Source organism: Streptopelia decaocto (assembly GCF_964273445.1).
Source record: "Streptopelia decaocto genome assembly, chromosome: 14".
Taxonomy (NCBI): Eukaryota; Metazoa; Chordata; class Aves; order Columbiformes; family Columbidae; genus Streptopelia; species Streptopelia decaocto.
In genome coordinates this window covers 14,875,220-14,901,868 of record NC_138669.1, presented here as the reverse complement: position 1 = coordinate 14,901,868, position 26,649 = coordinate 14,875,220, and the positions used below count along the sequence as shown (strand labels likewise).

Sequence of the window (26,649 nt, the reverse complement as noted above, 5' to 3'; positions counted from 1 at the left end):
CTGGAAAGACAGACCCTCTCATGGAATTTCAGCCCACTGAATCCAAATTTGGCAGCTACTCACAGTAGAAAACAGTGTCTAAAAAGCAGAAGCTTCATGCATGGGGGATAGGGCTGCCTCACAATGTGTACATGACACATCCGTGTGCCAGCCTGTCTGCCAACACCTCAGCAGCGCAGGTGTCCCGTGTGCTAAGGCGCAGGATGTGTGTGCACATGTTGGTGTGAAGAGGCTGACACGCGTGGAGCCTCTCGGCTGCCCCAGGCGGGTTTGCATCCACCCTCTCTGTGTTCATCTTCTCATCCCTTGCTGTCCCTCCCCATAAAGCCATCGGGCCAGGGACTGTATGGGGAGGAGTCAGAGCCTGGCAGCGAGGTGTGTGTGCGCATTTGTACACAGGGTGATACACGTCCACATCCTTGTAGCTGCATCCTCCTGTGTGCAGGCAGGGTGGTTCTGCACCCTGCTCTGGGGGTGTGTGCAGCGTCACAAGCGTGTGGCGCGGGTGTGCGTGAGTGCACGTGGGTGTGCGCCAGGGAGCTGTCGCTGCAGGGGACTGCAGAGGGGACTGGTGCCTGCCGGCGGCTGCCTTGGAGCTGGGAGGTGCTGCAGGGCTGCTTCAGCCGCCGTCAGCACAGGGACCTCTCTCTTCTAGGGCAGACTGGGGGACACCCAGGGTGAAATCAGAAGTCGAGGCTGCTTTTTGTGAAAGGGTCCTGTGGCCCTGCTACAGGGGCACAGGCAGCTGGGAGGAGAAGTTCTTGCCGGAGTGCCTGTTTCTGTGCCCAGCGCTCGCTGCCGTCTCCTGGCTGCAGGCTGGGGAAGGCAGCACTGCTCTGACCTGTGGCACTGGCATTGTCCTGGTGGGAGGGACAGTTTTAAGGACTGGCAACTTTGCTTAAAAATGCAAATTTTGAGGTTGTTTAAAGTCAGAAATCCTGGAGCCTTTGCAAGGGTGACCTTTACACTCGCTGCTGGTGAGTGGGCAGATGGGTTTTTGTTGGCATCAGCTCAGAGCTGTCTGTGCGGAGTGGCCCCAGGTCCTGCCTCCCTGGGTCTCGGCAGTGCAGGACTGATGACCATAAAGAGTATGGCTGCCTGGATGAGTGTACACACCGAGGCAGCTGTCGGTGGGGGTGTCTGAGCCCCTGCCCATGGCACAGGCAGCAGGACCTTTGATCTCTATGCTCCTGCAGCCCTGACTGTCGCTTTAGAAGCAAAATTTGTCACAAAGCTGTGGAAAGGTGGGTTGTCACAAAGATGAATGCCCTCTCAAAGAAGAAAAGGAGCAGAGAACCCCAAGGACTGCAGGGGTTCATGGGGCACAGGAGTGGCTTGCACAGGCCCCAGCAGGGTTGTTCTTCCAGTAGTGTTGGCCAAGCAAAACCAGCACACAGGCGCAAACCCGGCTGCGGGCATAAACCCAACATGCAGGCACAAACCCGGCTGTGGGCACAAACCCGGCTGTGGGCATAAACCTGGCTGTGGGCACAAACCCGGCTGTGGGCATAAACCCGGCTGTGGGCATAAACCTGGCTGTGGGCATAAACCTGGCTGTGGGCATAAACCTGGCTGTGGGCATAAACCTGGCTGTGGGCACAAACCCGGCATGCAGGCACAAAGCCGGCTGCAGGCTCACTGGCAGCTTCGTGAGCAGACCAGTACCTCTCACTGGGCATGGGTAAGGATGAGGTTTCTGTTGTGGTGCAGAGGATGGGGTCGACTTTTTAGAGAGCTGCAGCTGTTTAAAAAAGCCACCTGGGGCATAGGTTAGAGGGTTTAGTGTAGAAAGTCTGGTGCTACATTTTTTCTTTCTTTCTCCTAGGCCCCGTAGGAATAGTTGTTCCTTGCCTGCATACTTAATTAAAGCTTAATTCAGTAAAAATCAAAAAAGGGAGTCCAACTGTTCAGTGGGACACTGTGGCAGGTGCCCTCAAAACCTGGGTCGGTAGGAGGGAGCAGACCCAGGAGGAGTGACTGCAACTGCTGGAAAAGCTCCGCAGGGCAGCAGCAGCCCAGGGCTGCAGCTGGAGGCAGCGAGTTGCCGGGGCTGTGCCGCTTGGCGTCCTGGGCTGCCGTGGGGAAGTTGCACCGGTAAATGGATGCCATGGAGAAGGGAGATGGGAGCTGCCAGGCAGCAAGGCTGTAAATAGCAGCAAAACACAAATGGGAGGGGTTGTTCTTCCATCGCCATGGGTGAGCCCGGGCCTCGCTGCCACCAGTCACGAAGGGAAATTCAGGGGAACTCAAAGGACCAGATAACGAGGCAGTTCTCCATCCCTGCACGTGGCTTGGGCTTTTTGTGGCTCTCATTTGTCATGCTGTGCTTCCAGACCCAGCTGCCACATCCACCAGCAGGGAGGGTGTTGGGAAGGAGCTTGTCCCACGGCAGCAGCGGCTGCTGTGAGCTCTGGAGCTCGTTTGTCCCAGGTTGCTGCTCCGGGCTGGAGGTGCCTGGGCTGGCTGGACTTTTCTCTGGTTTGGCATCACTGCTTCCTGGTGTGATGGGGGATGAGCCAGGTGAGCACTGGGTACCTCTGGCCCATGGGACCTGCTGCCTGAACCGCACTGGCTCGGCTCAACTGTACCCTGTCCCCGCAGCCCTGGGGCCACCTGGGTGTCCCCAGAGCTGTGCTGCCGAGTGAGAGGGCTGTGCTCAAAGGCAGCCCAGCACCTTTTGGTGGTTGCCTGAAGGCCAGGGCTGCCCTGATCCTCCCCAGTGCTCCCTGCCTGTGCCTGCCAGGTCTCCAGGAACACAGGGGAGCCGGCCATCAGCCTCTCTGTGTCTCCCCCACAGAAGCATGCTCGAGGCCAGGTCCTCTTTGACCTGGTGTGTGAGCACCTCAACCTCCTGGAGAAGGACTACTTTGGCCTCACCTTCTGCGACTCAGACAGCCAGAAGGTGAGCATGGGGGGTCCCTCTGCAGCTGTCCCCTTCGTGGAGGGGGAACCTCCCTGACCTGCTGTCTCCTCCTTGCAGAACTGGCTGGACCCCTCCAAGGAGATCAAGAAGCAGATCCGCAGTAAGTGCCCAGGGAAGGTCCATCCTTCCCAGCCCTGCTGTGTCTCCTGGAGCTCCTGGATGGCTCAGCTGTGGCTGTCCTCCAGCAGGTCCCCTCCCCACCTGCCCTGGAGGGGACCTTTGGCAGCTGGCCTGGGGACAGGGATTCTATTTGTTTGGCTGCCTGTTACCCCCTCTCCTCTTACTCCTGAGAGGCGTGGGGGGCTAAGGACACTGTCTGTGCCACAAGAGAGCTGACTGAGACCTGGTGCCTGGCTGGGCACCATCCCTACCTGCCCTGAACAGCGAGGACAGGGATAGGGGGCTTTCTGGGAAAGGTCCTCAGATGGCTTTGCCCATGATGTTGCCTCGCTGGGGCAGCAGAAGCTATGCTGCCCAAGGTGTCTCCTTCTGGGACATGTGAAGCTTTTGTTGTAACACTGGTAGTCACACTGAGCTGATGGCTCCTGATGTTGTGATGCTTTTCTCTCCCGAGTCGTGCTGGTGTCTCAATGGCTGTTCTCTTGGCAGCTTCTGGACCCCCCTTGTCCTTGCCTTGTGCTGGGCTTGGGGGAGTCATGTGACCCTCCGTGTACACCTGTACCCCTCAGTGCACACCCTCCTGCACCCCTGCGTGCAGCTGCCGTGGGTGCTGCCCTTCCTGCTCTCTCCTTTCCCTAGGCGGGCCCTGGAACTTTGCCTTCACTGTGAAGTTTTACCCTCCAGACCCTGCCCAGCTCACGGAGGACATCACAAGGTGAGGACCCCCTCATGGGACCATCTGGGAGTGTGTGGAGGGGCAGGGCTCAGGCGCGACATGGGCAGCTGGGGCTTGTCTGGGGCTTCACTGCCCTCCTGCTGCATGTGACGTGTCTCAATCATGCAGAGCGGGGCCAGGAAGGTGGTGGCCATGGGGGGTGGCAGTCCCTGGGAGATCAGTGCAAGATGGGGTGCACACTCCCAGGGAGCCTCAGCCTGCTCCGGGGGGCACAGGCCTCTGCCCTGCTCTCACCCTCTGCCCCCTCCTGCAGATACTACCTGTGCCTGCAGCTCCGTGCAGACATCATCACGGGGCGCCTGCCATGCTCCTTTGTCACGCATGCCCTGCTGGGCTCCTACGCTGTGCAGGCCGAGCTGGGTGACTATGATGCTGAGGAGCATGTGGGCAACTACGTCAGCGAGCTCCGCTTCGCCCCCAACCAGACGCGCGAACTGGAGGAGCGCATCATGGAGTTGCACAAGACCTACCGGTGAGCCCCAGGAGAGGACGGGCTGGTGACGAAGAAGGCGCCAGACAGCTGGCCCATGCCCAGTGGGGCACCTCTCCATGTGCCCCCCTCTCTGTCTCCCTGCAGGGGAATGACCCCCGGAGAAGCGGAGATCCACTTCCTGGAGAACGCCAAGAAGCTCTCCATGTATGGGGTAGACCTGCACCACGCCAAGGTATGGAGCCGTGGGGCTGCCAGAGCGATGGCCAGTGCTGCCCCATCCTGCCCTGCTGCCTGCACACCCTCCCTGCCCAGCTGGCTCTGGGTGGCCCGTGTTGGACCAGAGGACCTCCAGAGATGCAACCTCAGCCGCTCTGTGATTCAGTGATGTCTCTGTCAGCCAGTGCCCCGTGGCAGAGCACTGAGCGGGAGGGAGCATGGCACTGCCGGCCGGGCAGGTTCTTACTGGGCAGCTGAGCAGTACCCTCCTGTCCCTCTTGCCTCCTCCAGGACTCAGAGGGTATCGACATCATGCTGGGTGTCTGCGCCAATGGCCTCCTCATCTACAGGGACCGGCTGAGGATCAACCGCTTTGCCTGGCCCAAGATCCTCAAAATTTCCTATAAGAGGAGCAACTTCTACATCAAGATCCGCCCGGGTGAGGTGGGTGCCATGCAGCAGCGTGGCCCCAGGGCATGGCAGGGTGCCTGCTCTGCTGGGCTGGGGCTGGCTGGCGGGGCGGTGCTGCCTGGCTCCAGCCTCTGCCCCAAGGGTCCCGAGTTAATGAGCGTGTCTCCTGATGCATATGGAGGCTTCCTGAAAATGTGTTCATGTCTGTGCTCTCATTTTCTAATTGGCAATGTGACTTCAGCAGGCTGGGGACACCCCAGACTCCTTTTCACACCAGTCAGATGCTGTGACTCCGCTGGCGTAGGGCCGTCACCCAGGAAGCGGGGTTGAGGGCCATTTTTGATGTATCTTCCATGCTTCACAAAAAAAAGGAGTCTTTTTTGTTCGTTTTCCAACTTTATTTTCTCTCTTTTCACTTTTGTATGTGCACTGATGGGAGAATGCATTTCCACCCACATCTTCCAGCAGGCAGGAGGGCAAGGACAGTGCAACTAAAAATGAGCTGTGAAAGGCTTTTATCTTGCACTGAAAAGCCATTTGCAGTTGAGGAAAGTGTTCGGGCCAAAAGTGTGGGGGTGTGATCCCACCACCCAGTGGTGCTGTGACACAGTGGTGCTGGACACAGACCTTTCCAGCACTGCTTTGAAGAATTTTTTTTTGCATGGTCATGGCTCCTGCCAGGGGAACCTGAGGACCTTGGCAAAGCAGGTTGCGTCCCATCACGTCCTCCAGGGCAGGATCTGCCTGTAACAGCATGTTTCTGTCTCCCCCAAGTACGAACAGTTTGAGAGCACCATTGGCTTCAAGCTGCCCAACCACCGCTCTGCCAAGCGTCTCTGGAAGGTCTGCATAGAGCATCACACCTTCTTCAGGTGAGTAGACCTTCTCTAGACCTTCTTCAGGCCTTCCTTCTCGGAGACAGACACACTCCTGCATCTGTCGCAGTGCGTACATGTGGGAGGCAGTGCCGGGGGCACGGCTGAGGCTCACTGATGGCACTCCATCTCTCTCACCCCTAGGCTGGTGTCCCCAGAGCCACCGCCCAAGGGCTTCCTGGTGATGGGCTCCAAGTTTCGCTACAGCGGGCGGACGCAGGCGCAGACACGGCAGGCCAGCGCCCTCATCGACCGCCCGGCTCCCTTCTTTGAGCGCTCCTCCAGCAAACGGTACACCATGTCTCGCAGCCTTGACGGAGGTATGCCCCAAATTGGGGAGGGGGGGGAGATTGGTCTGCTGGCGGGTGCAAGGGGTTGCTGTTCGGCTCATCTCTGCGAGCTGTTTGGCTCATTTGGCAGGGTTACAGCAGCCGTCAGGCTTCCTTCCGGAGGCTGTCCCCACCCGCGTCCCCGTGGCAGGGGGTCTGTCTCCACCTCAAGTGATAGCTCAGACTGTGCATGGGCAGGGGCATGTGGCAGGGCTGGGTCAGGCAGACTGGGGATGAGGCTCCCCCTGGCTCCCTGTGCCTTGGGACCCCTGGGAGCAGCTGTCCCTGCTGCAGCGTGTTCAGGGTTCCTCTCTCCCCAGGTCTGCGCAGACAGGGTGGGGGGCAGGAGATGAGGGTTGGGGGGTTGGGGGTGGCAGGGCTGGGGTGACCCAGGCTCTCCCCCGTGGGCAGAGTTCTCGCGCCCAGCCTCCGTCAGCGAGAACCACGACGCTGAGGGTGAGAAGCAGGATGAGGATGGTGAGTTTGGCAGCAGGAGACGGTCCGAGATAGAGGATGAGGAGGTGACCACCCCGACGAAAATCAAGGAGCTGAAGGTACAGACGAGGCGGGCAGAGGAAGGCAGAGGTGGATGTGTAGGCTGGCTCACACCTGGAGAGAGCAGGCAGGGGAGCGGGCACGGGCAGCAGGGCTGGGCTGCAGGCAGGAAGGGTCACCTGAGGATACGGTCCCCTGCAGCCCTTTCTCTGCCAGATGTGCCCCAGGCTGGTGGGACCCCTGGGACATGGCTCTTGGCCTCACCGGTGGAAGTGGGGCTGTCACAGGGGTGTGGCTCAACTCTGATTCCCCAGCACCCTCCAGGTGGTCCCAAGGCCCATCCCCAGGCAGGGCTGGACCTGGAAGGAGCAGCCCTGCTCCAGGACAGGGATGGGGATGGGGACAGGACAGGCACACCAGTGCCCACTCGTGCCCACCACTCCCTAGGCACAGCCCATCCACTCCCTACCCCTGTCCCCCAGGCTTGGCCCAGAGACACCCCAGCCCATTTCAGCCCCACACTGTGAGGGGAGGGGGGGTCCCATCCTTCTGTGCCCTACCAGTCCATCAGCTTAACTGTGATGTTTGTGACAAGTTCCCTCAACTGACCCTGCTGGTTACTTTTAACCCTCTCTTTGCTGCCAGCCGGAGCACGAAACAACCCCCAGGCACAAGCAGGAGGTATTCTCTGTCTGGAGTATCTTAGTCCTCATCGGTGCATCATATTGTCCATCCTTCCCAAAGCAACACTGTGTGTCACCCTATTTACTGGAATACAAGATGCACCAGGGCGGGGGGTTGGATGCTAGAGAAGCCCGATGATCAGACAGCTGGGGATCTGCCCCAGCACTCACACAGCATCTTCTATCCCACTAAGTAAGGTAGTCGTAATCATACATGTGAGCAAGAGCTCTCCCAAGGCACAACGGGCAGGGCCCCATGCCGAGTCCTTGGCCCGTTGGGAAGACCTGGCTTCTGCTCGTGTTACTGACTCTGCCATGTCCTCGCCTCGCGTCCTCTCTCCATCCAGCCCTGCAGCCCAGCTCTCCTGTGGAGACTGGTCCCTTCGCTCCCGCTGGCACCTCGACCCATGCTCTGCTTTGGCCTGACCTGAGCTGCCTCTGTCCCTGCCAAAGAGCTCTGCTCCCCCGCAGCCCCTGCTCCCGCAGCAGGGCTCCCTCCCCCAGAGCTGCGCTGGAGCTCCTTGCAGAGGGAACGAGTCTCTGAGCTGCCTTCAGCGCCCGCTCAGCTGCCTGTGGGGCAGCACTGGCACCCACCCCTGCACCTGCCCGGCCTAAGAGCTGTCAGAGAGAAGAGGGAGGCTGTGCCCTCCCCTGCACGAACTGCTGTGTCTGCATCAGGAGCGATTCATGGCATTCACAGCTGCTCCCTGGGGTTTTGCCTCCACCTGCAGTGGGATGTAGATCCTCGCTGGAGCTGTCAAAGGGGACAAACGTGGCCAGGCGATGGGGTTTGCCACACTGCCGCCAAACAGCACTTCACCGCCCCGCTCGGCACTGCAGGGCAGACCCCACTGGGGAGTTGAGCTCTGGTGCCCCCCACCCACCTCATTGCTTCCCCACTGCATGTGCATGTGCTGCTCTCCTGGCACACCCTGAACCCAGAGGTGGGCAAACCATGAAGCACTTCTCCACTGCTCAGACACATGAGTCTATGGGGGGACTTTTTCCATGAGCTGCACTGAGTCATCAGGATCTGGAAAATTTGGTAGAGTTTTTCACGGGACTCTTGGGTCTCTGAGCTGTTGCTGAGGAGAAATACTGGGGAGGTATTTTAGGTGACTCCTTTCGAACCTCCAAGTAGGTTTGAGTTTGAGGTTGAAGCAGAAGCCAGGGTTCTTGCTCTTGCTGGTTCTTGCTCTGAGCCAGTTTGCCCACCTCTGTGGCAGGACAAGGGGAGCCACCCTGGTGCCTGCATCATCACAAGGTGATGCTCTAATGCCTAAACCCCACCTTGCACTTGAGCATTCTGAGCTGTCCTCTCTCCACAGCAGGCCAGACCCCACCCCACCCCAGGCTGCTGCTGGCATCAGGCTGGTCCGTAGTGGTCCGGGCTTGGATCCACGCTGGACATCTCTGACCAGCCCTTGACCTCCTGCCCTTTGACTCTGGGAAGGAGCTCCATTGTCCCTGCTGGGACAGAGGCTCAGGCACGAGAGAGCAGCAGAGGAAGCTGCTGGTTATTTCCAGTGGGGCCCGATCCCTTGCTGATCCCAAGGGAGACCCCACTCTCTTCCTTTGGGTGGCTTAGCTTGTCCCCAGCAGTCCCTGCTGGAGATGCCCAAAGGGCATGCTGTACCCTTCACGGGGGAAGCCTGACACACATGTTCAGCCATGTGCTGCCTTTTTGCTGCTGCCTGCAATGGTCCTAGTGAGAACTGCAGACCAGGGTGCTCTGACATGCCATTCATTGGGCTCTTGAGACCTTGAACTCTAGCCCTTTGTGAAGCAAACCCTCCCAGTGCCCCTGCTCATCTCTTGCTTTGACTGGTGCTTTATTCATCATTATCTTCCTCTCTCCTTCCCCAAGTTTTTAGACAAGCCAGAAGATGTTTTACTGAAGCATCAGGCCAGCATCAATGAGCTGAAACGGACCCTGAAGGAGCCCAACAGCAAGCTGGTTCACAGGGACCGGGACAGGAGGCTGCCTTCCTCACCAGCCTCTTCCTCACCCAAGCATGAGGATGAAACACCAAAGGGAACCCCAGAAAAGGCCAGCGAGGTTTGTTCTACTGCTTCTCTTATAGAGGGGATCAGGTTGTTCACGGGGAGGTGTTCCTCAGCTGTTGGGCTCTGAATCTCTGCATCCTGTGCCACCCTGGGGAACCTTGGGGAAATTAAATGAAGGGTGGAAGGAGGAGGCCTTTGACCAGGCCAGCATCTCTAAGTTTTGTAACGAGCTAACCATGTGCACACTGCTGGTAGTGATCTCCCCGTGTGCCCAGGCACTGCATGGGGTTGAACTCCCCATCCTTCTCCAGAGCGCTGTGTTTTGGGAGTACCCGAGAGCTGGGCTGTGGCTCTGTTGGTCCATGAGATGGGGCTTTCCTCTCCCCTTGTACCAGCAGAGCTGCTGCGTGGTGGTGCCTGGTCAGCTCTTGCCAGAGGGGTGTCCTCAGCAGAGCAGAACCAGGCGCCCGTGCAGAGGTGTCCCAGGATCTGGGTGGCGGGAGTAGGCGAAGGGGTGAGTAGTGCCACAGTGGCATCCTGCATGCATGTCCTTTTCTCCTGGCGTTTTGCCTGCTGGCTTTGCAGTGGGACGGCGAGTGTGAAAGGAAGGTGCTTGGAGAGCTGGAACTGGGGGTGCCAGGACGTGGAGAATCCCTGGAGCTGTGTGAGGGGCATGGACGTGGCACCTCTAGGTGCTCTGTGGTCCTGGATTCTTAGCTGGCTTGGTAAAGGCAGTGCGTGGCAAGGGCATCCCTGCTGCCAGCCTGGGTGCCCTCTCCCTGCCAGGGACCCCCGGCTCGCTCTCCCCTCCATGATGTTCTCTGCCCCAAGGAGGCTCTGAAGCCAGTTCTGTGCCCGCACCGGTGGCCATGGCTGCAGGCAGGGGGGTGCCACACGTGGGGCTCGCTTTGCCCTGGCTCTTGCAGAGCACGCGAGGACATGGGGCTGGGCCGTGAGGCGGCTGGGCCAGGTGCTGTCTGCGGGGGTTTGTGATGTGCCCGTGTGCTGCTGGTCCGGCACTGACCGTGGACCTGAGGCTGCAGGGTGGCTCGGGCAGAGGCGAGCGCACAGCCCTGCACCAAAGCACTGAGCTGGGAAGAGGGACATCACCCCACATCTCTTTTACCAGCAAATATATAAAGGGCAGACATGTAAATGGAGCATCTAGAGCTGGCATAGCTGTGACCTCTGTTCTTCCATCCATCCTTCGATCCACCCACCCACCTGCCCACCTTTTGTTCTTTCATTCCTTCTCATGCTCTCTCTCTCTCTCTCTGTGTCTTTCTGTCTCTTTCTCTCTTTCCCTGTGGGTGCTGGGGTTTCCGTGCTGGCACAGACGATGGAAGAGGACACCCTAGACGATTTTGCATCTGAGCATGGAGCTTCCCTAAGCATGGAGTCTTTCACGCAGAAAAGCCTTGTCTCTTCTCCTGAGGTTCTCACCATCCTACTTCTCTCCCCACCCCACCCCCCATCCCAGTTTTGCCCCCATGGGGCCCTCCAGCCTGCCGAGGTGGCTCCTGCCCTCTGAGCAGAGCTGTTTGCTGGCCCCATCGGGCGGGTCCCCTCTCTGGCGATGGGCAGGATCACTCACCAGGACAGGGCTGTTGGTGAAATCTGCTCCCCTGACTGTTTGTTCAGGGCTGTGGGACAGGGTTCTGGGAGAGGCCTTCCAGTGGAGCGCTGCTGTGCCCCCGGGCTGGCTCTGGGGGCGAGGGCGCCGTGCTGGAGGCCGGTGCTGGTGCAGAGGCATTCCAGGGTGTCTGCTCCAGGTGCAGGCAGGCAGGCAGCTACAAGCTGTCTTTAGCAATCCCACGTGCTTTCCTTTTACTTTGGGTACAGTTACAGTTCCCCAGGCCCAGGCACCCTGAAGTAGGGAATCTCTGGAGGCATCAGAAATGTTGGACTTATGCCTGTGCAAAGCAGGGTCGTGCTGCCCTCACTGTACTTGCACAGTGCCCATGGATGAGGAATGCGGGCTCTCAGTGCTGCCTGCATGCAGTTTTTGTCTCACATGACGGTGGTTGTTTCCCAGGATAGCCAAGAAAAGATACCATTGAGCAGAAGAGAACTTGTCTTTGAGATCTGCTTCTGGTGTGGTTGGTGCCAGCCAGGCTGCAGCGGGGTGCCCGGTGGTGCTGGGGTGCACGTCCTGCCCAAGTGCCCCCAGGGAAGGCAGCGGAGCAGGAGCAGCGTCAGGCAGGGGGGCAGGCGAGGCAGGGGCAGGTATGAGGCCAGTCCCACTCTCACTCTTCGGCGTCTCCGTCAGTCAGTGCAGAGGTTGCTAGCGCTGGCAGGCTGTGCCCTGAGCCTGGGCTGGCTGGAGCACGTGTCCCAGGAGGCACTATGGGTGTGAGAGCCTGGGCACAGCCTTGGGCTCCAACAAGGGTACAGGCACCTTCAGGGAAGCTTGGGCTCTGCAGCAGCATCTCCTGGTCCACGCTGGCACTGTCTAGGAGCTGGTGGACAGAAAGAGCAGAAATGAGGTACACACATGTCTCTTGATTCCGACTCTTGTCCTCCGCCCTCTGGAGACCTCGGGGTGCCAGGGCTGCACTCAGGTGCGGGTGCTAAGCTGGCCTCGCTGGTGATTTCTCTCCAGGCATTAGTGGCTGAGACTCAGCAGCTGATAGGTGGGAACTTGTCCTCTCCTGGCCTTTGGTCACCATGAGGAATTTGTAGCCCCAAGGGTGTAATGGCATGTGGACAGCACATCTGCAGAGCTCGTAGCTCTCATCACGCTCAGCTAGAAAGTCCCTCAGCGTCCATGGGCTTCGGACACACTGAGGTTGTGTTATCTGTCATCCCCAGCTACTCGCATCTCTGCCCACTGCTCCATCCCTCAGTCCTCGCTCCTGCTGGAGGACCAGAATGCAGGGCTGGAATGTGCTGGGAGTCTCTACAGCTTTGAGTGGAAAAGCAACCTAGTGTGTTGTCTCAAAGTCGCGGATCACCCATTCTCCCCTCCTTGTTGTGAGGCTCATGCTTTCCTCTCAGGTGAGCTGTGGGCTGTGTCTCCCCGAGGAACAAAGAAGAATGGCAGGGACCCTGGAGGGTGCCAAAGGGAGAAACCTCCTGCCTGCCCTGGGCTCTGCCGAGGTTACGGGCTTTGTTGCCAGGGGCAGGCGGCTGCCTCTGCTCCGTGCTCTCATTTCTTTTCTTTCTACCAGCTCGCTCTCTCTTGTGTTATGTAGGCCACAGTGAGAATCAGCTTCCCAAATGCTCCTGTTCCTAGAGCAGATGTGTTGAGGGGGGAGGCGTGAAAGGGAGCTGTGCCTTAGGAAGTCAAAGTTGCTCCATGGACAGACCCTTCGCAGCATCATCACTTCTTAGACTCAGCTCCTGCCTTGGAGCCTGTCCTGCCAGTCTGTCCTGCCAGTCTGTCCTGCCAGTCTGTCCTGCTGGTCTTCTGACCTCCAGAGCTCCAGAAATTCTCTCCTGCAGGACGTACTCAAATATCCAGATATTTACTCCGAACATCCCTGAGAGTCCTCAGGCTGTGGAGACACAAGTGCTGCCGTGAGCTGTGGAAGCAGAGCTGTGGCCAGAGCTGGCATTGAGCCCTTGGGAGCAGAGTTCAGATCACATCACAGAGTAGTTGGCTGTTCCCTTGGAGTGGGCTGTGCTCATCCCAACAAAGTTTGTGGAGAAGGAAGCTGGATTGGAAGTAAATCCGGAGCTTTTGGGTTTTCCTTACTGGTTAAGAAGTGCTGCCATGGGTGAACACATTATTCCAGGCTTCAGAAGACTTGTTATAAGGCTTTTTAAACTACAACATATATCTTAAGCCTTAACTCAGAGAAGGAGCCTGAAGAAACTCTTTATTTTTGTCCAGGGAATGTCTCCTTGGAAGGATTCTGGTTTGCAGCCGGAGAAGGGCGATGAGAGGGCCTTACTGAAGAGATTTGTACATGTGCTCACAACCTGTCCATCCTTGACTTGGCTGCAGAAAGGGTTCAGCAATGAGAGTGCAGTGTAGGAGCAGAAGTGAAGCTGCTGTACCCTCAGGAACCTAAGCAATCTCCTGGTTGAATTGCTCACAAGCATCACTACTGAACGGGAAGACTGGTGTTGAAGGAATGCAGAGGTCAACCTGGGCTTGCTACAAGCCCAGCACAGCTGCTGAGTTACTGATAACGTTGCTTCCATGGGTCAAACCCAACTGTGAAAGACCGAGGTGCAATGGGGCTCCTGGCAGTCACTGACTGCCTCTGTTGTGATTTCTGTGGACTAGGAAGAAATAAAACCTGCATCGGAGGCAAGTGTGGAGGAAGAGGCCTGGAGAGGAGATGGTGCATACGAGTGCAGGGGAAAGGGATCCTGGAGAGGCGTGTGCGAGCGATGCTGTAGGGAGCTGGCATGGGGTAGGTCTCCTGAAGACGTGGCTCCTCCAGCGCGGCTGCGCAGGCCTGCCTGGCTGCGGCAGGGCGCAGGTGCCGCGGCAGATCCCTGGCAAGGATCCGACTTCCATCTGTGGAGGATGGTGCCCTTACTGCCATGAGTGTGGCATGGCTTGCCATGCCCGTGTGCCACCCCAGGGGCTGTCCTGGCAGGGCCAAGAGCCTGCACCTCTCTCTGCCCTCAGGGTTTTTCGGAGGCAGCCACCCTTTCGGCAGAGCCTGGGGAAGGGGAGCAGGCGGGAGGTCTGCTGCCTGCCTGGGTGCTGCGGGGCAAGGCCTGGGGCACCGTGCCGGGGCGGCTTTGCTTTCTTTGGCACCTGGTGAAGAAGGCAGGAGCTGGGAGGTGGCATTTTTCTGACAGGGGTTTTCACCGATTTCTCCTCCTCGTGGAAGCCTTTACACTAGTGATTGGTTTTCCTTCTTTCCTCTAATTTCACCTTCTTTTCCCTTCCCTCTCACTCTGCTTCTCTCTGCCCCTGTTTCCCCTTACTCAATCTCAGTTATTAGGTTTCCATGTCAGGTGCAGCTGCTGCAAACATTCACCCTGACACCCCCATGTGAGGCATGGCTCACATTTTCAGGGATTATTTTTCCTAGTTTGAGTGGGGAGCGGGAGCGCATCGTCTGGGGCTGGAGTGCATCCTGGTGCCGCACGAGGCCGGTCTGGCCCAGGCTGCAGAGGTGACGCTGCGCCCGCGCCCGGCTGCTGCGCAGGCAGCCTGTGCTGGGGCAGAGCCAGCCCCTTGGGAACCTGCAGGACCGTGCCCGAGCATCCCCCTTTGGTGTGTGCTGCCTGCAGTAGGAGCCTGGGGAGGCTGCTGGGCTTCCTCTTGGGTGAAAAGGTTTTCCTGCTGCGGTCTTCTCATAGGTGATTTTCTACCTTCTGTTCCAGAAGTTCTTGAATTTTAGCAGTGCTTTGTTCTTGACACTCGGGAAGTCTTTAGCTGTCTTGCAGGACAAACATGTGAATGTACAAAGTGTATGTAGTAGCAGTAATGTCGGATCCTTCCCTGCGCAGCAGCACAGAGACACTGTGTGGAATATCGCATACCCACTGTGTCCTTGCTGCAGGATGCTCAGCAACCTTTGCTTGGTCCCTAATGCAGTGCCCATAGCTGTCTCAGCTGCCAAGCCTGTGGTCTTCTCTTGCATTTCACAGATAACCTTTTACAGGTTACATTTTCTGAACTGCTTGGTTTCAGCATTGCTAGAAACCTCTGCTAAATAATTGCTTCTGATGAGATTTCCCTGGAGAGCTGGACAGGAAGGATGGACTTTGGAGTGAAACTGAGCTGCAGCGTCTGGTAGGAAGGGGAAAGCACCTTCCTGATGCCTAAAGGTGGTTTCTTTCCTTGATTATGCTCTCAGCAGTCTGACATAGTCTTAGGGGACGTGGATGAAGCTGAAGGGTGAAGCTACTCAAAACACAGGCTGTTGCCTACAATGCAACCTCACCCTTTGCTCATAGAGATTGCTTGGGGCAGCTTAAAACAGGAGTCAGACGAGGAGTCCCAGGTGGGTTTAACCAGCTGTGTTCCCCAGCCTCATGAGAGATGTCCCGATGGCTGTTAGTGTGTCTGCTGGGAATATTGCTCCCACTTCTGTATTTCCAAGAAAGCTGCAATGTTGCAGGTACGTCAGTGAGCCACTGCCCAGAGCAAAACACGGTCCCTGGAGAGAACAGAGGAACTCAGTCCCTGTTACGGCATCAGGCCCCTTATTTTCAGTCCCTTCTCTCCATCAGTGAGTTGCCTGGCTCTTTATATAGACCCTGTCTCAACTTTTGCTCGAGTAATAACAATAATTTAGTCAGCCCTGTCTGAGGCAGGTCAGCTTTCTGTTACTCATGACAGCAGCCATCAGCAGTTAGGTAATGTGTGATGCTAACTCTTCTTGCTCCAATTGCAATGCAGGGCTCGGAGCACTGGGTATTTATAGAGAGAGAAAGTCCTAGGCTGGAAGTGGTAGCTCTAAAGAAAGTTCTGGGAGTCAAGAAAGAAGAAGCACGTGCAGGTACCTCAGAGGTGGAAATGAGTGCGAGCATATCGAAAGTGGAGGTGGCAGTAGGTAAAGCCAAGGAAGCGGCAGGCCAGCAAGAGCCAGCAGATGCAGCCCTGGATACCCGGACGAGAGCAAAAATGATCGCTAGTCCAGAGGATTTTGAGTCTGTCTGGGAGGATGAGATCTATGAGAAGGAAACCAGGGGGGAGCCCAGCCAGGAGACAGAGTGCCTGCCAGCTGAGAGCTCAGAGAAAGAGCCCCAAGAGCAGAGTGAGGAAGCAACTGCCAGTGAGCCAGGTCTGCCCAAGCCGTGTCAGCAGCCTGAAGAGAGGCAAAGGGCCAAGATTTTGAGGCCAGAGCCTCCCCAGGGAGAAAGCAAAGCGGTCTCCAAGGAGCATGCTTCTGCAGCCCCCAGGATGCAGGAGGCCAGAGTGCCAGCCACAGACCTTGTTAAAATTAAAGTGAAGGCTAGTGACGACAGCTCAGAGACTTCTGCAACCCAGAGGATCATCTACTTAGGAGATCCAGAGGGAGAGGAGAAGGACAGTAAAACACACCTGCTCTTGGAGACTGGTGCGCAGCTTGGCTTGGAGGAGAGACCAGAAGCCACCACAAACACATCCGAGGAGAGATCTGGGCATGTGACACCTGTGGCAGAAGGCTTCCAACCCCCTTCCTCAGCAAGCCAGCAACAGAAGACAGTGTATGGAAAATCTGCTGAAGCACTGGAGCAGCCCGGGACAGGCTGTGATGGGACCAGCATGGTGGGACGTCCCATCTTGAGGCCGGAGGGTGGGCTGCCCCTACAGCAAGAGAAGACATCTGCTGGGTTGACAGACTGTGAAGAAGCCAAGGTAGGTTCCAGAGAGGTGGCACCAGATGAGATGGAGCTGCAGAGTCCAGTGGGAGGCTTGAAGTTGCGTGGCCTGGCAGGAGATGGCCATGGGGCTGAGGAGCACAGAGGGAAGCCAGTACAGAGCCCAGACATCTCTATGGCAATGGAGGGGCTCTCGGGGGGGACTGGAGCAGACAGCGACAAGGAGGAAAGTGCCAGAGTGGTTCTTCAGATGGAAGAGATACAGACCAAGTCACCTCCATCAGCTGTGTCTCAGCAAGGCCACCCTCACACCACCGCGGGGTCGATAGGGGATAAACCCAGCACTCCTGCTCATATGCCCTGTCCACAGCAATCCAGCGCTGTCCCTGCAGAGCTGGCTCCAGGCACTGAGCCTGAGGGCAGAGACCCATCCAGGGGCTCCAGCCCTGTACAACATGTGGGCTCACCCAAGGACGTAAGCCCCTCAGCGGAGGTGGCACGCAGGGAGGCAAGCCCTGCAGCAGGCAAAGGAGCAGCCAAAGACGTGATCCCTGTAGCAGATGTGGCAATATCCCGGGGCACCAATCCTGAATCTGACGAACAACCCCAAGCCATGGGCTTTGCTATGTGGAAACCACATCAATATGCAAGTCCTGTTGCAGAAGGACCACCCCAAAACACAGATGCTGCGGGAGGGCCAATCCAGGTCGGAGACCTGGCCACAGGAGAGGTGGCCCAGGGCATGGACTCTGTCACAGTGAGAGCAGCCCAGAGCAAAGTCCCTGCCACGGAAGAGCTGCTCCAGAGGGAGAAGCCCATCATAAAAGAGCTCTCCCAGGACATAAGGCCCACATCAGGGAAGCTGACCAGAGATGAAGACTGTGGGATGGAAGAATTGTCCCATGTCAAAAGCCCATGCATGGAAGAGCTATCTCCCAAGCCAGAAGAACCAGAAAAACAGACTGAGGCCATAATAAGAGATGTGCCCCAAGAGAGTCTCAGGGCTGGAGGGCTGCTCCACACTGCAGATCCCAAAGCGCAAGAGCCACCCTGGGACCTGGAGATTAGTGTGGGACAAGATCTGCAGGGCATGAGCCCTACAATAGGAGAAACCACCAGCGATAGTGACCTTGCTTTGGAGCAGCCACTGCAGGGTAAGTCTCCTCCCAAAGAAGCTGACAATGTCCTGCAATCCCACTCCCCTGTAGCGGGATTGTGTCAAGGAAGCAAGACGTACCAGCTCTCTGCCTTGATCTATGAGGGTGGGGAAGATCTGCAAGTGAGCAGTGGGACACATCAAATAGAGTCTGGGTTGTTGACATGTGTTGCTGGGAGGACGGGAGCTGTGTCCCAGGAGCATGGAGATGTCACTGTGGCCCCAGGTAGCTGGCAGGAAAGCAAGAGCTATAGGAAAACCTCAGTGGCCTCTAAAATTAAGATGTTCGAGCAAAGCGAAACGAGGCGAAGGGCAGCCCAGGAAGGACAAGAATGTGTGCCTGAAGCTGAGACATCAGCAAAATCAAAAGGGAAGACAGGTCTGGCACAGGACATGCTTTTGAACACAGGCCTTGCCTCACCACCAGCGGTGCCGGTCACTCCAGTGGGACCTGCGTCCTGTGTGGGCTCCTTGGCCCTCGGGCAGGGGGCTGGTTCAGGAGACACCTCCCAGCCTCGCTCTCTGAAGGGTGATGTTTCTGTTGACCTGGAGCACGAAGGAGAAGACAGTGCTGACCTGGCCTCCCCTGACTCTGGCTGCGAACTCACACTGGCAGAAGCCGTGGTAACTGTCCCAATGAACTGTCCGGATGGAAAGTTCATGCGCATGTTGTGTGGCTCTTTATTATCATGTTCAGTGGCTCCTCACACATCCGTTGACTGACAGCAGTCGCTTTGCATCCCCTGTCCTTTTATGTATGTGTGTGTGGTCAGGCTTATATGCTGAATGCAGACCCACTGGCCAGTTGGTTCATCAGCTTTTGTTTTGTGATACCACCCCGACATTTTGGCTCCCTGGAGAATGCTGCTCACTAAATCTGAGAGTGGGCACCCAAGCTTCATGTCCAGGAGCAAGAAAGGGAGATGGGGGGTGGCTGAAGGAGCTGCAACTCTGTCACGGACACGCACACACACCTAGCAGCAGCGTGCCCATGCTTCCAGCTTCGCCCTTGCATTTCTTATGTTGATATCCCTTCTTGCTTAGCTCGCCGGCCTCACCCCCCCGCCCCTGTCTTCAGCAAGCTGGTGGCTGGATGATGAAATAGCTTTCTTTGCTCTTGTAAGTGCTAGATCAGCTCCTGTAGAGTTCATTTCCTTACAACTAACCATTTTCTCTAATCCAGAGCAAATCTCAGGAACCAAGTGGGGAAGAAAAGGATTTATCTGACGCATCAGTAAAATCCAGCCTGAAAGAAGAGAATTTAAAGACTGCTGTTCCAGTGGTCTTCCAGGTCTCAGTGCTGTTTTACTAACTGCTTCTTACTGTAGCGTGAAAGCTCACCTTAACCAGCTGAGGGCTGTGTGCTTCCAGCTCCTCTCCCCATTGCAGAGCTGTTATGTATATATTTATACATATACACACACACACAAACATGTATGCAGGTGTGTTCCTCTTGAGTTTGTTTGACACCCTGTTTCTCATACCTCTCAACGTCCTGGCAGTGCCAAGGGAAGGTTTTGCCGGCACAGCCTGGCCCGTTGCGGGCATGGCTCTGGCTGCCAATGCTTGAACCAGAGTCCAGGAGGTGGGTTTCTTCTGCCATCAGTGGGCTTAGGGAGGGAGAACTGCCTAGAGCGAGATGCAAAGTCCAGCATGGGTTTAGATTTCCCATGGCTTCACGGCAAAACGTATCGAGGGGAAATGTACCCTCTGATGGTGGAGTTGAGAGGTATGTCTGTGTCTGGAGAAGGGCTAACAGAGGGAGGTCATCCCTTGGCTCTGACGGTGCTGTCAATTACACTGATCAAACGCTCAATGGGGTCACCCCTAAGACTCACCCCCAGCTGTGTGAGGCCTCTGGATGGGAGTGTTGTGTTGGGGGGCAGCTCCACCCCGGCACAGGCGGCTGCCCCGGCGTGCAGGCTGGTGGGCGGCCCTGGCGGGGAGATGCTCTGCAGGGCCCACGCAGATGCTCAGTGGAATTGGCACAGTCCTTTGCTTCTCCTTCACCACGCGTGGCTGATGGGACCCTTTTCTTTCAAACTCTTCTCTCTTTCTTTCTCTTTGTTTGTTTGTTTTTGAGTGCCCAGCCTTACTGACATACCATAGCACTGGTGTCTGAGCTGTTTCTGAATGTCTTAACAGACATGTTTTGCATACATCTGCTTCCACTGGGTGCACTGACGTGTTCCCAAGCTGGCCAAGCTTTTCTGTGTGAGTGACCCTTTCTTGAGATGATTAATTACCGAAAGACTTTTGGCAAAATCAGATTGAATAACCCTTCTCCCCCCACCTCACTCCTGCAAAGTCGCTGCTGTCAGAAAGGTTTCAGTCTCCATGCTTGAGCTATGTTTGACTCGACTCTGTGATGCTGGCTGTAGCGTTCTTCCTCCTCCTCCTCTTCCCGCCCTCCCCCCGTCGGCACCGCCAGCGCGGCCGCACCACGTGGCGCTCACTGTCTCCGTCTCTCTCCGCCATTGTGTCTCATTCAGAGAGCGGGCTTGAGGGAGGGCGCCGAGGAGAGAGCTAAGCCACCTCGGCACAGGGCTCCCGAGAGCGACACCGGCGACGAGGAGCAGGACCAAGAGAAGGACTCAGTCTTTCTGAAGGACAACCACCTGGCCATCGAGCGCAAGTGCTCCAGCATCACGGTCAGTTCGACCTCCAGCCTGGAAGCAGAGGTGGATTTCACAGTGATCGGTGACTTCCATGGCACAGCCTTTGAGGACATCTCCCGGAGCCTGCCCGAGCTGGACAAGGACAAGAGTGAAATGGAAGACGAGGCCCTGGTTCCCTTCCAGCACACTGACAAAGTAGTTCCTGGACTGGAAGAGGATGTCAAAGGCAGGGAGAAGGTCTCCCAGCCCAGCCCGGATGCCTCCCAGCTAGAGGTACACAGGGGCGCCTTTCCACCAAGACTGTCTCAGTGCCATCACGCTTCCGTGTCCCTTGTCCTGCTGCCCAGTATTGCCTTGTTGGTGTGCGCTCCCATGTTGGTTTGGAAGAACATGCTAGCTTTCAAACATGCCCAGGTTCTTGTCCACTGTAGCAGTTTTCCCGCGGTGCACCCTGTCACCTGTTGCATGGCTCTGTCACGTGTTTCGTGCATCTGCTAGCCAGGAGAAGTCATTGTCACACCTTAATCCCTTGCGTTTGGCTGCCTACCCTGCCCCTCACACCACTACAGCATGTCAGCAGCTGGGAAGGGCACGTGTCACTAACCAGCAGCTCTGTCCTTGTGTTTTGCATGAAGTCAGTGACCAGTTTGTGTAATGACGAGGAATGTGCTGCCAACTAACCTCTCTGGTCATGCCAGGGCTGGGAGGGATTTGCAGAGTAGCTTGTGGGAGCCACTGCAAAGCTCGTGGAGGGTCACTGCTATGCTGGGAGTGATTATAACAAGGCTAAGAAAAATGCATGCAGCATGCCGGTGGAATTGAGCATATGCCACAGGGAGAGGACGGTAGAGCCAGCCCCAGCTTGGACAAAATGTAGCCTTGCGTCTGTGCTGGGCCAGGGCCACCTCCTGCCCCATCAGCACCGGGGCAGCACTCCAGCCCTGGCAGGTAAGTGCCCAGTGCTGCCTGGAGCTGCCAGGGTGAGTCCAGACCTGGAGCCAGGAAAAAGCTGCGGAATTAGAGGGATCTTTCTCTGACCCAGCCTGGAAACGCTTGTGTGGAACGTCTGACACCATGAGCTCCAGCGTCACAGCGGTGCCGTGGGCAGGGGTGATCATCTCCACGGTGCCCCATGGCTGGCGCCGGGCAGGGGAGACTGTTGGCTCAGGAATGCTGAACACTGGACAAGCAACCCCTGTGCAGGAGCCCTTGGCAGCTCCAGTTCCCTGTATCAGGGGAGTGCTGGATACCTGTCGCCATCCCCTCAAGGTTCTGACACCTCGGGTGTAACCACAGCCATCAGGAGCTGGTGCAGGTCATAAACCTGCTTCAGGGAGTGAGAGAAATGGATTTGGTGGTTCTCAGCCACCTTATGAATACGAGTTTGACCTAACCCATGATGTCTATAAATCTATAAAAAAAAATCCCTGAAAACCCCGGGGACAGAGCATCGCGTCTGATTTGGCGTGTGTCAGTCACACAGGGCATTTTGCATGGTGGCCATCCTCCCGGGGCAGCAGCCTGGCCTCTGCTCTTTGCCCACGTAGGGCTCAGTGTGACGCCCGCAGGACGTCCTGTGTGTGTGGCACTGGCAGAGGAGTGGGGTGGGGATGCTCTGCGCACGGAGGCTGGTGCACAAGGAGCACTCAAGGCTGTTGGCATCGTGCCCCAGCGCCTGACTTGCCGTGTTTCTTCTGCAGTCATCAGCCCCGAAAACGGATGCTGTCACCGTTGGCCTGGGGCCAGGCATGAAGAAGCCTGAAGCAGACGGCTCTGCTCCCCACCGGGTCAGCACCACAGACGCAGGCCAGGTGACGTGGTGTTCCACCCTCCTGTGGCCCTGCTCCCCAGGCCCTGCTGAGCCCCTGTCCAGCAGAAGCTGTCCCCAGGCAGCAGCGCTGGGAGGGCAGGTGGCTGAGCAGGGCAGTCAGGGGCCTCTGCTCACCCTTGTTTTGCTGGAGTCCCCAGAACATCAAAGCCCACCCAGAGCTATTCCGTGTGCATCCCTGGCCCCATCTGCCATGTGCTGGGCAACGCTGGCACATGGGATATCTCCATAGGGTGACAGCCACCACACATGCTGCGTCACGTGTGTCTGTGGCTTCATGGCCGTCCCCAGCTTCCTCTGACAGCAAGGACAGCCACGCTGTCCCTGCGAGTGTCACCCCCTCCCTGTCACCTCCAGGCTCACCAGGTCCCTTTGCCCTGGCAGGTGGAAGGAGGCACCCCAGGCAGCAGGGACACCGCAGCCACTGCTCACGCTGGCACCGCAGAGACAGCACTGCTGGCCTCAGTAAGTAGGGCTGGCCCCTCGAGAGGTGGGGAACCGCTGTCCCCTGCAGTCCCTCTGCTCCAGAGAGGGTGTGCTGTGGCAGGGGGGGACCCTGCCTCACCAGGGGTGTCTGTGGAGGGCAACCTGCTGTGTTTGCCACCGTGTTGTGTCAGAGCCAACATGCCCGTCTGCTCTTCTTTCAGGATCACAGCACCAAGGCCGGGAAAGGGGCTGTTCCCGTGACGGACCTTCGCTCCCTCTCACCGGTGAGGGGGGGACGTGGCACCACCAGCCAGGCCAAGTGGTGGGGAGAGGGGGAGGCAGCGCTGTGGGGCTGGGGTTGGTCGCACAGAGCCCCCTCCTGTGTTCCCAGCACTGACACCCTGGGCTGATGTGTTGGTACTGGGAAGAACAGAAGGATGCTCAGAAGGTTGGGGAACAGGGTGGCAGAGGCCCCACTGCCCATGGCCTTTCTCCTGTGGCCTTTCTCTTGTGCCAGACAAATGCCTTGAGCTGGAGGAGGAGAATTCCTAAAAAAATAGCCTAGTTCCTGGTGAAGTCTCCTAGCAGGCTGAGATATCTTCAGGCCTGGGTGTCCTGCCTGGCCACACAAGGTCACACACAAAGTCTCCAGACTTCCAGTGGAGGTGATGGCCATCAGCAACCCTCAGCAGCAGGTCTTCCTGAATAGAGTGATGTCTTACTCAATTGCCTCATTTCAATGGAGTCAAGCCTGGCCAAACGCCACGTGCTGCCCCAGGCTCGTCACTTTGCACAGCTCAGAGAACATACCCAGCACTCTGTGGCTGGGCCACCAGCGCAGCCTGCCCAGCCCTCACCCTGCAGAGCAGGATGGACAGAACTAGAGGTGGCCTGAGAACTCTGCACTTAGGGTGGCCCCTCAGGGGGGGTGGGAAGAGCAAAACACAGCCATGGAATCTTCTCCCCACTGCAGATGCCCTTTCTTGCAGCTCTGGACTTGGGGTAGCTGTGAAAACCTCCCTGGCTTCTCAAAAAAACCTTGGTCCAGGTGGAAGCACAGTGCAGTGTCTCTTTTTTCCCTTGCCACTCTCTCCCCTCCTGTGCTTGGCTGAGTAGGTGCCCCCCGTGGGAGGTCCCAGCTCTTCTGGAGCCAGCACTGGGGACTCCTCTGTGGTGGCCCCACTGATGCTGCTGCTCTCTATCTGGTAGATCACCAGCAGCTCTGCTGGGAAGGATGTGCTCACCAGCATATTCAGTGCCACTGCAGAAACCCTCTCCACTTCCACCACTACCCATGTTACCAAGGTAAGAGCATTTCCAAAGGGGACAGCCGGGGGGTTCCTGATGCAAGCCACCGGAATTTGAGGATGGGTGGATTTATATTGTGGTTGGTACAGCTCCTCTCCTCCTTACAAGCTTAAAAAGTGTATGCTGTCCTGTCAGGGATGGCAAGTCAGCACAACACCCCGTGCCTTGCTCTGAGCACCCCATGCCTGGCTCAGCTCTGCTGTGCTGCCTGTCCCACCCAGCCAGGTGTGACCATGGGGGGCTGCAGGCAAGGACAGCCAGGCATCGGGTGTTTGTCACCTGTGTACCACCCACGGAGACTGCGAGTGTTCGCACCTCTCCTGTGCCCACCTCTCCTCATTGGGAGGGCAGGGAGTCAGTGGGGTGAGAGGGAGGAGCGGCATGCAGTGTCACTGGCCTCCTGAAGCCAACTGCAGGGTGGAAGGGACTCCGAATTAGGCTGCCAGCAATGTGCCTGTGAGTTCCTGCTCGTGCAGCTGGGCTGAGTGTTCCCAGAGGTACCAAAGAGCCAGACCCCAGGTCCCCCGGCCCAAGAAGCCCATGGCATCATGCATCTCCCCTTGCGTCAGCTGTGGGAGCCGTGTAAGCGTGGGGTGTATTTGGTTTATTAGAGCTGGAGTGGTCCAGGCAAGGAGGAGTGATGGTAGGAAATGAAGAAGACAAGGATGCATTAGAGGACCTCTCACCCATTTAATTCCCAAATTAAGTGCACATAAATGAAAGCAGAAGCCCAGTGAGGGACCTGAACAAGAAGGAGGGGTGCTGAGTACCTGCCACTCAGCCTTTTTCCTTTCCTCCCCACCTGTGGCCAGCTGTGTCTTGCCAGTTCTAACCATGCACTGAGTCAAGGGTAATGGGAGATGATACACTAAATTACAGGGGGAGTTCCTAAGGTGATGCTCCCATGGGCAGAGCTACATCTGCTGGGAGCTGCTTGTCGGACAGCTGTGGGTGAGTGCTTTCCTTCTTGTTCTACAGACTGTGAAAGGAGGTTTTTCTGAGACCCGAATAGAGAAGCGCATCATTATCACGGGAGATGAAGATGTGGACCAGGACCAGGTAGGAGCAGGAGGCCCTGGCTTTGCCCAGCTCTGGCTGCCGCCAGCTACAGCACTGCATGCTGCTGGGTCTGGCTCATACCTGTTTGCCCCTTCACTCCAAAAACTGACCCCAAGTTCCCAAACCTACGAGCTGTGTCTGCAGCGCAGGTCCCCGTGGGGTGCAGTGGCACCCGCGTGAAGCCCCAGCCCAGCTCCCCTCAGCGCCCGCTGCGGCACTGGAACAGTGGCAAAGGTGAAACCTCAGCACAGAGTCCAGTGGTGGTGTTACCTTTTTATTTTCTTAAAACAGGTTTCCAATTGCCCTTTTTCTGTTGAAATACTCCAAAGCGATGCAGGTTCTTTCTCTCTTTCCAGCACAGTCTCACTACAGGTTAACTCACTCCAAGTGATGGTGTTTTGTATCTGCCTCCATGACAGAGGAACAGAAAGTGACAAATTTTCGATGAAATAGCAGATTGACACAAGTCTCTAGGGCTACCAAGTCACTTTCCTGTGACCTAACCATTTGGGATTTGTTGCTTAAGAAGAAAAAATAAAGAACTAAAGCATTTAAAAGGCTGTAAAATAATTTTTATATATTTTTAGAATTAGAATAACAAATTTAATTAGATTATTATTGTAGACTTTTCTAGGGTTTTGCTGCAGGTATAATTGCTGCTGTTCCTTTGCTTGGGTTTCAGTAGGGAACCTGGGACATAGCGCGTCTCTATGGAAAAGAAAAACAGCAGGAGAAAGGCAGTGTATGAGATGTCCCAATGGTGTACAGAACCTGGATCAGTGGTGGGCTCCAGCCTCTTCTGCCAGGCTCCTGCAGGTTCAGCTTGAACCTCTGTATCCGTTTCCTCCTGAAATACCACTCATCTTCAGCTGCTTTCTCTCCACTGGCTCTGCCTGGCTGAGAGCAATGTACCAGATTTCAGGGAAGCGATGATAAATGCTTTCATCCTTCTGGTTTCTAGGCACTGGCTTTAGCAATCAAAGAGGCAAAACTACAGCATCCTGACATGCTGGTAACCAAAGCTGTGGTATACAGAGAAACAGAACCTTCTCCAGAGGAAAGGGACAAGAAACCTCAGGTAGGTGGAGAAGGTACCAGGTGTGATTTATACCTGCTGTGTGAGGGGGTGGATGTAGCTGGGGAAGTGTCTCTGGTCCCCAGCAGCTGCAGGTGCTGGTAGGTGTTGCTGCTCCTCAGCACTGAGCGGCAGGTCTTGGCCAGCCGTTCTCATGTGATGGTGGCTCTGGGCATGCCCACCTGGTTCTGGTTAGAAAGCCAGTGCCATGCCACCTGCAGATGTCACCTTGTTGTCCTGCTTGGCAGAGGGGTCAGAGTCATTTGCACGTAAAGAAGAAAGGACCTGCTTCCCCCCTGGGGCAGGGAGGGAAGGAGGTGATACCAGTTTTGTGGATGGGCTGAGAAACGTGGCTACAGGTTCTGCAGAGCTAGTCCAAAGTATCAGAACAGTGTCTGCAAAACAAGAGGTTTCTTTAGTTCCAGTCAGATCCCCAGGTTGGCTTTTTACACACGTGCAGGTGCAGGCAGCAGCACACAAAGTTTGCGCCCCCCTGCAGATGCCCCAAAGCAGTCCCAGCCCCAGACATTTTTCCTCAGGGCGAAGCTGGCTTGAGGAATCCTGCCCTGCTCTGAGCCCATTGCTCCCCCATCAGCGGGGTTGCTGCAGCTCTGCCGTGGTGGCACAGCCCACCAGAGCTCCGTGCAGGGCAGCTGGGGGGCAGGAGCACAGTGGAGAGGAGAGCAGGAGCTTCTAAATGCAGCTGCACTGCTGAAAAAGGTATGAGGAACTC

General features: G+C 56.8%; 1 protein-coding gene across 6 annotated transcripts in view; it reads left to right on the top strand.

The window, feature by feature from the left end:
* EPB41L1 (erythrocyte membrane protein band 4.1 like 1) overlaps positions 1-26,649 on the top strand; it is a 71,097-nt gene that overhangs the window by 41,028 nt on the left and 3,420 nt on the right. For 2 of the 6 annotated variants that reach the window (XM_082065758.1, XM_082065759.1), the window contains 18 exons: positions 2,798-2,902; positions 2,981-3,023; positions 3,683-3,758; positions 4,033-4,251; positions 4,357-4,444; positions 4,720-4,872; positions 5,614-5,711; positions 5,859-6,034; positions 6,455-6,597; positions 9,089-9,280; positions 18,786-18,893; positions 20,095-20,493; positions 21,921-22,031; positions 22,433-22,513; positions 22,696-22,758; positions 23,684-23,779; positions 24,761-24,841; positions 25,803-25,919. In XM_082065758.1, coding sequence (XP_081921884.1) covers positions 2,798-2,902; positions 2,981-3,023; positions 3,683-3,758; positions 4,033-4,251; positions 4,357-4,444; positions 4,720-4,872; positions 5,614-5,711; positions 5,859-6,034; positions 6,455-6,597; positions 9,089-9,280; positions 18,786-18,893; positions 20,095-20,493; positions 21,921-22,031; positions 22,433-22,513; positions 22,696-22,758; positions 23,684-23,779; positions 24,761-24,841; positions 25,803-25,919 — 2,349 coding nt within the window. Of the gene's footprint in view, positions 1-2,797; positions 2,903-2,980; positions 3,024-3,682; positions 3,759-4,032; positions 4,252-4,356; positions 4,445-4,719; positions 4,873-5,613; positions 5,712-5,858; positions 6,035-6,454; positions 6,598-9,088; positions 9,281-18,157; positions 18,227-18,785; positions 18,894-20,094; positions 20,494-21,920; positions 22,032-22,432; positions 22,514-22,695; positions 22,759-23,683; positions 23,780-24,760; positions 24,842-25,802; positions 25,920-26,649 lie in introns of all 6 variants that reach the window. The other 4 variants (XM_082065763.1, XM_082065760.1, XM_082065761.1 and 1 more) reach the window with 4 other exon arrangements.